This window comes from Balaenoptera acutorostrata, chromosome 15 (assembly GCF_949987535.1).
Source record: "Balaenoptera acutorostrata chromosome 15, mBalAcu1.1, whole genome shotgun sequence".
Classification (NCBI taxonomy): Eukaryota; Metazoa; Chordata; class Mammalia; order Artiodactyla; family Balaenopteridae; genus Balaenoptera; species Balaenoptera acutorostrata.
The window spans coordinates 37,294,998-37,308,057 of NC_080078.1; the positions used below are offsets into that span (position 1 = coordinate 37,294,998).

General features: G+C 57.2%; 1 protein-coding gene across 1 annotated transcript; it reads right to left on the reverse strand.

The window, feature by feature from the left end:
• Positions 1–202: 202 nt before the first annotated feature.
• MMP25 (matrix metallopeptidase 25) lies at positions 203–9,801 on the reverse strand. The gene is made up of 10 exons (XM_057529294.1): positions 9,416–9,801; positions 8,868–9,000; positions 7,265–7,400; positions 6,866–7,158; positions 2,074–2,250; positions 1,905–1,989; positions 1,656–1,738; positions 1,206–1,358; positions 871–1,128; positions 203–718 (listed from the first exon to the last, which is right to left on the reverse strand). The coding sequence occupies exons 1-10, from the start codon at positions 9,503–9,505 to the stop codon at positions 468–470; spliced, it is 1,659 nt and encodes a 552-aa protein (XP_057385277.1). The 5' UTR covers positions 9,506–9,801; the 3' UTR covers positions 203–467.
• Positions 9,802–13,060: the final 3,259 nt, after the last annotated feature.

A 13,060-nucleotide genomic window follows, 5' to 3' on the forward strand; every position in this document is an offset into this window, starting at 1 on the left:
TGGGGTCCCCACCAATATGGCTTGACTAGGACTTCATGGAAGCAGGACAGGGTGAGAAACGTCAGAGCAGCGGGTGGAGAGCCGGCCTGGGGTTCAGCGTCCCGGGCAGGCCTGTCCTGTAAAGACCCGAACAGCTTGGGACAGCTGCTGTTGCCAGGCGGGTCCAGGGCTGCAGGGAGTCAGCCGGCTGAGCTCCGGGAAAGGCTAGGTATTCCGGGAAAAGAAGAGTCCTGCGGGGTCGAAGCCAGGCCGGAGTCCGGGTTGCCAGGGGAGGGGGAGGAGAGAACTAGGAGGCCAAACACGTGGGGCATTCAGTGCCAGGGCTAGTCCTGTCACCACCCCTTGGCCTTCCCTGGGCTTAACTCCACCCGCATCCGCCCAGCAGCATCCTCGCTGAGCTCCGCCCCCGGGGACAGAGGGCCCGCGGTGGGAGATCCGGTCCCTTCCGTGTGGTGGGCAGTCACCCCTCAGCGGGAGGCGAAGCCCCCCACCAGCAGGGGCAGCAGGGGCAGCAGGGGGGGCACGGACGGCCGCCCTGCCGCCTGACTGATCTCGCACTGACAGTCGCAGGCTCCTGGCTTAAGGGTCGCTTTGGGGGGTCTGGGGGCGGGGCAGTCCAGAAACTTAGGGCCCATTGGTTGGGGGGAGTCCTGCTCGGCTTTGACGCTGCCCTTGCGGAAGCGCCAGTAGTGGGCGCCCTTGAAGAAGTAGGTGTCACCTGCGGGGAGGGAGCAGCTGCTTCAGGGGCTGGTCCAGGCCTGCCCCTCCCCCCTACCCCCGTGCGGCTTCTCTCCCCAGGTCTCTCCAAACCCCCGGGACGTCCTCTAGCTCCCCATCCCTCGGCCTCTCCCCGCGGGCGCTCTCTCCCACCTGTGTTGCTGACGGTGACGTCGTCGGGGGCGTGCGGTGCCCCCTCCCAGAGGCTCAGGTCGCGCGGGTAGCCGGGGTCCGGGCGCGCTGCCGCCTCGTCGTACCGCCAGTACCGCCTGCCCCGGATCAGGTAGGTCTTCCCGTTCAGCGGCCAAGAAAACACGGCGTCCACCTCCTCCCCCGGGGGCAGCCCCAGCTCCGTGAGAGGCCGCGCGGCGCCCTCCAGCTGCCGGTCCTGGAACACCCAGAACTGCGGACCTGAGTGGGTGGGAGGGAGGGGCAGGTGAGCGGCGCTGCGCATGCCCGGAGCCAGCCACGCCTCGAGCCTCACTCACCGCTGAAGAGAAGGATCCGGCCGTCCGGATGCCGGGCGTAGGCGGCCTGGATGACCTTCACCTGGGCCGGCAGCCCCTCCCAGAAGCGGTGGAGCCGGGCGGGCCGGGGGGACACCAGCTGTCCCGAGGGCTGGAGGCGCCAGAACCACGGGCCTACGGGGGAAGAAGGGGTGGGCATGTGGGCGTGAGATGAGACGGCAGGAGGTCTCCTCCCCACCCCCCTCAGTGTGTGGCTCGAACACAGCGCTAGGTTTCCCCTCCCACCGCAGGGTGGGCAGGTCCATCTGAAAATCAAGGCTGCAGTGGCTCTAGGGTGACCGGCTGGTCCAGGGCTTTCCCCTTTTCAGCACTGAAAGTCCCGCATCCCTGCGAACCTCACAGCCCCGGCGGGTCACTCTAAGTGGGTAGGAAGCCAACTATATGGGGTCGGAGAGGTCCGAAGTCACTTACCTTTGAAGAAGAAAGTTTCGCCTCGGATGTTGGCGATGGCGTCAAAATGGCCACCACATCGATCAGGAACGGGTTGGGAGGGGCTGGGAAGGAAAAGAGAGGTGAACAGAGAGGGTTGGGGGGCCCCTCTCCCTTTACTTAACCTGGACGGCATCCTACAAGGCAGGGACTCTTACCTGCCCATCTCGTGGAGAAGGACCCTGAGGTTAGGGAGCTCACCCAAGGCCTCACAGCAGGAGGGATACTCACCTGTCCGGGGGCAGGGCAGGGGGCGGGGGAGGAGGAGCCAGGGGTTTCCTTGTGGGCTTGTCAAGTGGGGTTTGGGGTGCTTTCCCTGTGGATAAACCGTTAGAGAGCGGGTGAGTCCCCTGACCCTGCTGCAGAGGCTACCCGGCGAGCGCCCCATCGCTCCTTGTACCGTAGAGCTGTTGCAGGCCTTCGAGGTCGTCCTGGGACAGGCGGTACTCGGTGGGGTTGCCCACCGGGCCCTGGTAAAAGGGCCTCATGATGGAGTCGGGCGCTGAGGAGTGGCCCAGGCCCAAGGCGTGGCCAAACTCATGAACAGCCACGGCAAACAGGTCCGTCCCCTCGCCATCTGGGGAGGGAGGGAGAATGGGCTGGAGCTGTGCCCCACCCCGACCCCTAGCACTCCCAGGCCCCGGGGAATGGGGCCTTCTGCTGGGCAGAAACAGCCAGGAGACCCTCAGAGGTGACCATGGCCTCCTCTACCCAGACACCCGCCCCCCGCCCCCAGCCATTTTATCCTTCCTCTCTGCATTCACTTATTTGGTAAATGTTCTTGAGTAGCCTTGTTTGGCAGTGCTAGATACTGGGGTGCCGGTCTGAAAAGACCCACAGAGCAGGTTGGGGGAAGAGCAGGAGGAAACAGTGTGGATAGAGGAAGGAGAAGCTTAACACTGATGAAGCCCCTTCCCCCAAGAAGGCAACATACAGAAACATTCTGGGGGAATCAGGAGCCTCAGGGTGTGTGCAGTTCTCTTAAGGGAGCCCCAGCCCTTGGAGTACCCTTCTTACAGCTCCAGTCTGTTGGCAGAGGCCCCCCACCCCTCCTCACCCTTCCCACTCCCACCCACGGGGAATGTTGGTCAGACTCCATGGCCCCACTCCCGCCCCATGGTCCGCCGCCCCGGGTCCATCCCCCCCCCCAGTGTCCACAACCCCTCAGTCCTCTATTTCCCCTCCCCCATCTCCCTCTCCCACAGCCTCCACCCCCACCCCCACCTCCCTAGGGTCCTCGCCTTCCCTCCCCACCACTGCAGACTTCATCCCTCTCAGAACACGAGGCTCCAGCAGGCACTCTCCAACCACAGCCTGCTAGCCCCGGCGCCCAGCCTCTCTGACCACAGAAGCCTCTTCCTTGGGGACACAGCCCAGGCACCAGGACCGAGCCTATCCACACTCCCAGCTGCTGGCCAAACCCCAGCGCCTCATGGATTCCTGAGCCAGTGAGAGGCCAAGGAGGGACAGAGACAGCAAGAGAGGCAAGCAGCCCCACCTGGAGGTACGGATTTCCCCAGATGTTGATCTACTTCATGGAAATTTCTAACTAGAGTGAGCAGTGTTGCATGTGGGTTTATTGGAAGTAACCTGGTGAACTGAAAAGCAAATTTCTCTCCACCCCTCAAGGCCACTAGGCGAGAATCTAAGGATGAAATGAGTGAGTCATAAGCAGAGTAGCAAACACTTGTCCGCATTTACTTTTCAAAAACCTCTACCTCCTATCCCCATTTTACAAGTGAGGAAACTGAGGCACAGAGAGGTCAAGTTAAATGACAGAGCTGGTACCCTGGCTGTGCTGTTCTGCAGCCAGCTCAGCAGTGATTTCAGATGTCTTGGTCAAACTCATAAGTACTGATGAATTCCCATGTTGACTGTGGATTTTCTCATTGCACTGAGTGCTTTTTCTAAGAAATTGGAGGACGTTTGGCATCTTAATTAGGTAGATCCTTTTCATATCTCATCACTCCCCCCCACCCCGCCTTGCCTCTCCTTTGGCCGCACCCCTTTCTTGCACCCTTCTCACGCTATTCAGCTGGGGAAATTACACAACCATGCAGATTCAGCCACATGAGACTTCTGGTGCCCATCTCTGGGGGTCCTCGGCACCTCCTCTCATCCTTGCCCACAGCCTCAGCAGGCAGCTCCTTTGCTCTCTCCACTCAGCTTCAATTCCAGACTCATAGCCCCTTCAGCCGCTACCCAGCCCCAGCCCCAGCTCCCAACTCTTAGATGACAAATGCTGACAAATGCATTTCCTATTTCATCAAGACAGGCCGCTGATGTAATCTGTAACTTCCTGTGCATCGGGCACAGAGCTTCATCTCCCCCAGCTCACCTCCTGCCTCTTGCCGTGCCCTGGGCGGAGGTCCTTGCTTCGCTCACCTCCTCCAGGACAAGGACAATGCCCCACCCATCCGTTCATCACTGCATTCATGCATGCATGCATCCAGCTGTCCATCCATCCATCCGTGTGTCCGTTCATCCATCCATTTATCCATCCATTAATCCATGATCCATGCACCCATGCCCCACCCCTTTCTTTCTATTGGCTCATCCACTGTCCCTGAGTGCTCAAGACTCCCTCAGCCTAAGACACCCCCTGGACCTGTCTGCCCCCCATCCATATCCCTTCTCCCTCCACAACAATTTCTTTGGTCAGTGGTCTGAACTCAGCCTTCAGTTCCTCAGCTCCTCTCATGCCTCTGTGGTCTAGATTCTCCTGGCACCCACCAAGCCTGTGGGCACTAAGGTCACTTTGTCCCCAGAGGGCCAGATCCAGGCATAAGTAACTTACTGGATGATTTGCTGCCCTGCTCACTCCTGTCCACTTCCTCCTTTGCTTTTGTTCTTGGTCACCTTTCAGCCTGGTTTTTCTCCATTTCCTTTCATTCCTCCTTCCCTATCACCCTCCTCTTAATTGTGGGACGCCCCACAGCTCTGAACTTGATCTTCACATTCTACATTCTCCTGGAACCTTACCCCCAAGTACTGCCAACTCTCAAATCTGCCACCAGACCCAGCTCATAGCAGCTGGCAGTGAACAGACTGCCCTGTGCTGAGAGCTGTAGGTGAATTATTCATCTAATCTGCAAGCCCATGGGACCAGCACATACTATTATTATCCCCATTTCTCAGATGAGGAAACTGAGCACATTGAGGTCAAGTAACTGATACACGCAGCAGGCAGAGGAACCCTGGCTCGAGTTCCACTTCAACCCGGAGATCTTAAATGCTGCATTACACAGCCTCCCTATGGTGGATTTGTCTATCTATGTGATCTGCACCTCACCCAAATCCTCTACAGAGCCTGTGTGCCCATCCTCCGCCGCCCCCTTCCCCAGGAAATGGCTTTCCCTCCTGGCCCAGCCTCCCCTTCCCCAAGCAGTCTGCAGCCAGTGGCTGATGGATGTGGGGGCGGGGGGGGCGGGGGGGGCGGGGGCTGGACGAGCTGGGCCCCCTTCCTCCAGGCAGGACCAACCCTGTGGCATTATTTATGCTCCAGTGTTCCCTGCGGGGTCAGGCTCCTGTCCAGCTGAGACCACATCCTTGCTTAGCTTCTTTCCCCAGTCCTCTCCTGCTTCCCTTTCCCCTGAGAACATGCCCCCAAAAACTGCTTGCACAAGAATTTTCCTCTCAAGCTCCAGTCCTGGGGAACCTGACCTAAGTTGGAGGAATCCAAATTCTAGTGCAAGATACCCGACCACTAACGCACCACCTGCACTGACCAGCCAGCCAGCACTGCAGGCACACATCCCAACCTGAACTCACCCCTGCCTTCCTGAGTCTGCTCCTCCTCCTCCCCCACTTCCCACCTGCATTAACAGGACACCATCCTCCAGGGGCCTTGAGCCAGAAACCTGGCTGGTACCCAACCATCCTCACCCCCTTTGCCCCCAGAACCCAGTCAGATCCCAATCTTTGCCCATCCTGACTAGACTCCCCTCAGAGCTGCCCACTGCCCTCTGCCCCCACTCCCATCCCCCCCCATCATCTCTCACCTGGACCCCAAGATAGCTTCCTGCCTCCCTGTCCCTATCTTGCCCCCCATGGCAGCCAGTGGTATTTCTAGAATGCAAAACCTTCCACAGCTCCCACTGCCTTCAGAATCCTATCATCCAGACCCCGCCATGTGCTGTCCAAGACCCCTCATGGTGTGAGACCTGCCCTCCAGCCGCTGCAGTCCCCTCCCAACACCATATTTTTGCCTTCCAGCCCCAAATGTCCCAGGCTGTTTCTCCCCCCAGTGCTCCCACCCCTGCCTCCCCTGGCCTCGGAGAGCTCACTGGCTTGTGCTTTCTTATGTGTCCCCTCTCCCCCACCCCCACCCCCCCGCCCTGCATACGCTGGGAGAGTGGGACCTCGGGCACCAGTTGGCACTCAGCACTTTGTTTGGAACAAACAAAGTCACCACTTCCAGGAAGTCCCCGGCACTCAAGAGCTTTGGATCAGCCTTCCTTTGAGCACCCCCAGGCTTGAGGACTTCCTCTGTTGTGATTCCCCGTGGTTGGGTCACCATGTGTAGCAATTGCCAGTTACTCTTCTGACTCAGCTGCTGGCAGAGCTGTGTTTTTGCCCCTTTAAGTCCTCAGCCCCACCTTGGAGCTGAGCATCTAACAGGACTCTGTGATGGGCAATTTTCTGTGTTAACTTGGCCAGACCATGGTGCCCCGATGCTTGATCAAACACCAGACTAGATATTGTTGTGGAGGTTATTTTATAGACATGGATAACGTCTATATTCAATTGACAGTAAGTAGAGCAGATCACCCTCCATAGCGTGGGTGGGCCTCGTCTAATCAGTTGAAGGCATTAAGAACGAAAACTGAGGTTTCCTGGAGAAGAAGGAATTCTGCCTCAAAGACTGCAACATAGAAATCCTGCCTGGGTTTCCAACTGGCTTGTTCTGCAAATACGGGACTCAAAAGTGCACCATCAAGTCACCTGAATTTCCAGCTTGCAGGCCTGCCCTACAGATTTTGGGCTTACCAGCGTCTGCAATCCTATGAGCCAATTCCTTAAAATAAATCACTTTCTACACACACACACACACACACACACACACCCGACTGGTTCTATTTCTCTGGAGAAACCCAACTGATACAGCCTCCATAAATAAAGGTAATTTAAACTTAATTCTTAAGGACAGACAGATGTGGGGAGAGGATCTCTCAGAAGAGGGGAGATTGTACCTTTTGACCCAAAAGTCCAGGTCTCCTCATCATCGAAGTGAGTGTCCCCAGAGATGGAGTGCTCCCCAGGGAAGAAGGCATGGGCGAGGGTGCCCCCCTGCCCGTCGAAGGGGTAACTGTCCTGGTGATAGGCCCGCGCAAAGTCGATGAGGATGTCAGGCTCCATCGGGCCCTGAGAACCCACTTCCTGGAATTCGAGGCCTGACTCAACACCCCAGGTGGTCAAGGCATGGTGCATGAGGGTCCGCACTGTCTCCTGGCTCAGCACTGAGCCCTGGGGGAAGGAGTTTACCCTGGAAAGAGGAGGGGCGAGTGAGGGGGGCGGAGGAGAGAGAAGGCAGCCACTCACTCGAAGCTGGGTCAGGCAGGCCCAGGGTGGGAGAGGGCGCCAGGACCTACCTCCACGTCAGGGTTCGCTTCTTCCACACGCTGCCACTCAGAGCATACCGGCGGCGCCGCCTGACCAGCCCCGCCGCCCCCAGCACATCAGGCAGGGAGCAGCGGGGCTTATGCATGGTGGCCACTGTCACAGGGTCTGGGGGAGAGGTTGTGGCAGAGGGGGGTCACCAGTAGGCACCAGCTGACTTTCTCCATGAGGAAACTGAGTCTCATAGCGCTTCAAACACTTGCCCAAGAAGGCCCCACATCTTCGATTGGAACCCAGGCCATCTAATTCTGGAAGCCAGCTCATACCAGACTATGACACTGCCCTTCTGGGTAGTATCACCCTCTGCATGGCCCTGCATGGACTCAGAGTCTCAGGCCAGGATCTGGGCATCCTTCTTCCCTGAGCCCTGGCCGCTGGCCTCTAGAGAAAGGAACCCTGGGGGTTCAGTGAGAACTCCTCTCTTGGAGGCTGGAACCCCCTGGGAGGTTGCCCATACCTCACACGCTAGCTCCCAAGTCCCCATCACATCCAGATAAAGTTGAAAGTCCCCAGGCCAGCTGGGTCTCTGGTCTCCTGCGCAAGCCCCTCCTAGGTCAGATCTCCTGGAATCCCCTTTACCAGCTTGGCTCCATCCCCAGCCGTCCCCTCACTCCAAGTGAAGGTTGAGGTGAAAAAGAGCAGTTGAGCACATCCTGTTGCCAAAAGGGTCCTACCTCCCCTCGTAGCTGGACAGGACCCCTCCACCTCTCTCTTCCTTTCATTTAACCCAACAGACGAGGCTCTCAGCTCTACCTCCAAAATATACACCCTGGATTCAGCTGCGTCTCATCACATCGTTGCCTGAACACTATGTGCCTCCTTCCTGGTCTGAGTGCTCCCCACCCTCCATTCTCCAGCAGTAAGCAGAGGAAGCTTAAAATTGCAAATCACATCAAGTTGCCTCTCTCCCTCAAACCCGCTCAGGGTTTCTTATCACACTTGAAATCAAACCGAAACACCTTTCACGGCCCCTGATCAGGCTCTTGTTTAGCTCATCAGTCCTCCTTTCATTACAGGCATGCAAGCCAGTGTCTGCCACAGGGCCTTTGCACTTGCCTGGGACACTCTTTTCCCACATCTTCCCATGGCTGTTTCCTCCTCTTAGTGTCCTATGAATTCTTCAAGTCATATGAGCTCCTCCCAACTCATATGACATCTTTCAGAGGGGCCTGCCCTTCCCAGACCAGCTCCCTGAATACCATTAGCATTTTATTTTCATCAGAATGCTCACACTATCTGAAATTAGTTTGCATATTTCTGTTCTTGATCTGTGTGTGTCTCCCTCTAGAATGTTAGCTCCGTGAAAGCAGGGACCTCATCTACCTTGTTCACCACTATACCAGCAGAGCCTGAAATGACCTCACATGTCATTTATCAAGAAGAGATTCCTGATAAATATTTACTGAAAGAGGAATATCTTAGAACCTCCGAGTTGGGACCTGAGGTCAGCATTTCATAGCGCCCGTGATTCAGATACACGGGAGGTTTAGAAACTGCGGTTGGTTGGTCGGGTAGGCAACAATGGTCAGGCTGAGTGCGGAGGCTGGGCTGGGGGAGGGGGTGGGAGCCACATACCCAGGACGCCTGTCTCCGGCAGACCCGCAAACCTCTGCATGACCTTGATCGCATCCCGAAGCTTTGCAGGGCTCTGCAGCTGGGCCTGGGCAGGGTGAGGTGGCGGCAGGTAGCCATAGCGGGTCAGCCAGTCCTAGACCGGAGGAGGGAACGGGGGAAGCAGGAAAGGTCGAAGAGATGGGACTTTCCCTTCCCACCACCATCCTGGAAGCCCCACCTCTCACCAGACATGGATAATCCAGAGTCCTCAGCCCCGGGTACTGGCCTGCTCCCTATCTCAAGGTACAGGCCCTCCAGCCCTGGGTTTGCCCTTGTTCATCTGTTCCCAAGAGTCCCCACCTCCCCACCCTAGCCCCTTTCCAGATTTCCAAATTCGGGCCCCGAACCTCCTGACGGATCCAATAATTCGGGTCCCCTGTCTCCATCCCCGGTCACTCTTTGGACATTTGAATCCGCCCTCAGCTTCCTCTGAACCCGGGAGTCCAGGCCCCGGCTTCCCTCTCCCAGCCCCCCTGCAGGCCCAGGAGCCCGCGAGCCCTGGCACTCACCACGCCCAGGCTCACGTCCTGCGCGGAGGGCTCCCGGGCGCGCGCGAGCGGCGGCAGCAGCGGGAGCAAGAGCGCCAGGAGCCGGAGCATGGCGCGGTCCTGCCCTGGCGGCCGGCGGAGCTCGAGGGGCCCTGACCCGCGCCGCCCTGGGGATCCGGGGGAGGAGATGAGGGGCCCAGAGAGGCTCAGGGGACCCGGCGCGGGATGCGAGGAGTGGGTGAGGGGATGGGGGGCCGCTCGGGGATCCGGGACCCTGGGAGGCACGATGCGGGGGGCACAGGGGCGTCCAGCGGAGGGCCGGCAGAGTTGAGAGGGTGCGGGAAGGGGTCGGAAACTCGGGCTCCGGGTCCGCGACGGCCGCCTCTCGGGGATGCGGGCCGGTCCTGTCCGCGCCGACGGCCCCTCCTCCAGACTGGAGCGGCGGGCCGGGCGGGGAGGGGCGGGTCAGGCGCACCCCACTAGGCGAAGACGGCGCAGCAGGGGAAAGGGCCGGACCTTCGGTCTTCCAGCGAGACGAGGCGGGCCTGGTGGTGACGCAGGACCCCTCCCGGACCCAGGACCTCTCCTCCGAGCGCTTCAGAGAGCGCGGGGCGCGGACCCAGCCCCGGCCGCAAGTTTCTCTTCCCAGATCCCGGCTCCGGTGGGACTCCCCGGAGCGCAGCTCGCTTCTGCTTTCTCAGATCCGCGAAGCCGGGCCCGGGGGAGGGGCGGCTCGGGGTCCTCCCCTTCCCCCAGCCTCCCTTCCCGGAGACCCCAGGACGCTCGGCCGGCCAAGCGCAGGGGGGATTTCCGGGCGGCGGGAGGCTGGGCAGCTTCCCCCTCCGCGGGGCCCTGGCACGCCCCCCGCCCATCTCCGCCCGCGGCCCCCGTGTGCGCGCGTGCGGCTGCCTGTGGTCACCGAATTCATTCCCCCAACCACGTGGGCTGCGCGGGTCTCTGCTTCCTACGCGGTGGTCCTAGCAACTCTAGATCCCAGACCCGGGGGCTACTTCGGGGCAGGTACTAGGTATTTAAAATCCAGTAACATCCTCGCAGGAGCTGGAGCGCCGGCCCCGGGCCGGGAGCGCAGGGCGGAGGAGGGGGTGAATAGCAGGAGATCCCGGAGGCACAGCCGCCCCTCACGCCCCCCGGGGAGCCGGGTGCTGGGAGGCCGAGCAGCTGGAGAAGGATGAGGAGGAAGGTGGGGGTGGACTTCCTGGCGAGGGCGGCTGAGTGAAAGAGCTCAGTCTGTGGCGCAAGCAGGGCAGCCACGGGACCCCATGTGTGTTTTAAACAAAATAAATAGTGAGCAGGATTAGCAAGCTAGAGATGCAAACTAAAACACTGCGATCCTGTGCTGATCCGCTGGGGCTGCCATAACAAACTACCACAGACCAGGTGGCCTGAACAACGTGAGAAATTTATTTCCTGACAGTTCTGGAGGCCGGAAGTCCAAGATCAAGGTGCAGGCAACGTCGATTTTTCCAGGCTTCTCTCCTCACCTTGCGGGTGGCTGTTTTGTCCCTGTGTCCTCACGTGGTCTTTCCTCTGTGCCCACGCAGCCCTGGTGTCTCTTTGCGGTCCATATCCCCTCTTCTCATAAAGACACCAGTCACATTGGATGAGGGCCCACCTTAATGGCCTCATTTTACCTTAATCACCTCTTTAAAGACCTATCTCCAAATCCCCACATTTTGATTGGGGATTAGGACTTCAACATACAAATTTAGGGACACTGGTTCAGTCCGTAACGGATCCCGTATGCAATAAAAACGTCCACGCCTCCTCCTGGTGTTTCTCCTTTGCTCTCACACACTACCACACTCACAATGTTTAACCTCTGACACCAGATGTGTGGGGGTTTTCCCCACATCGGGCAATTCTCTGTGACACCAGCTGGGTGTCCTACGATTCTTCAATTCTGATAGTAACCAGAGTTATTGAAGACCCCACAGGTTAAGGGTTCAGTCCCACAAGACTGCCCCCCATTTCAGATGCCAATCACAAGTAGGAGGTCTCCAGGTCACCCCAGGTTCTGCCAAGTTGGCTACAAATCAGAGGTTCCCATGACTTACCCCTCCTTGGACTTGATTCTTTGCTAGAACAGCTCACAGAACTTGGGGAAACACTTACTTACATTTACCAGCTTTTTATGTAATAAAAAAATAGGATAAGGAATATAGATGAACAGCCAGATGAAGAGATACATCGGGCAAGGTCTGGAAGGGTCCCCAGCCCAGGAGCTTTTGTCCCCGTGGAGCTGGAGTGTGCCACCCTCCTGGCATGTAGATGTGTTCACCAACCCAGAAGCTCTCTGCACCTCATACTTTGGGGATTTTTATGGAGGCTCATCATGTAGGCATGATTAATTATTAACAATATCCAGCCCCTCTTCCCTCCCTGGAGCATGAGAGGTGGGACTGAAAGTTCCAAGCTTCAGGTGACCAGCCCCCATCCAGGAGCTATCGAGAAGCCCACCCAGAGTCACCTCATTAGAACAAAAGACACCCTTATCACCCAGGAAATTCTGATGGATTTAGGAGCCCTGGGTTGGAAACTGGGGACAGAGACCAAATATTAGAACAAAAGATGCTCCTAGTACTCTTATCACTTAGGAAATTACAAGGGTTTTAGGAATTCTGTTCCAGGAACCAGGGGCAGAGACCAAAAGACATATTTTCTATTATTTCACAGCCCGCCCCCTTGTCTCTGGCCATGGAACCCTTACAGCAAAACAATATGCAACTTGAAAGATACTGGCATGTTACAGAATCCCATGCAGTCAGCAATCACTCCAGTCCATCATCGTATCATATGAAAGTGTCCACCAGGGTGAAGCCGCTTAGGGTCTCAAGTTTCCGTCTAATCTTGTTAGGTTCCAAAAGCAGGAGTGGTCTTGGCACATACGGCTTCACCCTTCCAGGCATCTGGTATAATCGAGCTAACAGAGAATATCATCTCTTGCTCTGAGCCTCTTTCAAGGTGTTAATGTAATACTGGATTTCCCTCATGACATAATTCATTTATCCATTACTTTACCCTTAGCTACTGTTCCTCCTTCTCTACATTGACACCTAAAAGCTTCCACCTTTGGAAGGGATGTTAGGTTCGGCCACTGTGCTGGTCCAGATTGCAGGCAGCTATACTAGTCTAGCCGGTGCCTCCCCCTCGGTCCACAGAGGTTGAGGTCACACAGGTGCAGAACTGGTGGCCTATCTTTACCAGCATCACTATAGCTGCATTCACTGTCAATGCCAATTTTGTCAGAGGGGGTGAAGGCACATCCTGCCCCATCAGTCCCTTAGGAATTCTGACATAAGGTTTGACGTATAGTTGCAATCTCTTATTTAGGAATCATCACTGTTTGGGGCACTTGTATTTGCAGCCCTGGTCATGGAACCAGGTAGGAAGAAAAAAAGTTGTGATGATGTGGGGAAGAAAGAAAGAGAAAAAAAAAATGAGTTGTTATATGAACATCCTCCTCCCTTGGGAAAAACTACATAGTCTTACCAGCATTTCTCCCCACCCTGTCTTCCCCAGATCCACCAGAAAAACAGAGACATCTACCCAGTGGGGACACTCCTTTGGCCGCACTCATACCTGTGTTACACAGGGAGGAGTATAAGCCAGCTCTTTATTTGTCCCATTTTAAACAACTAATGCTTT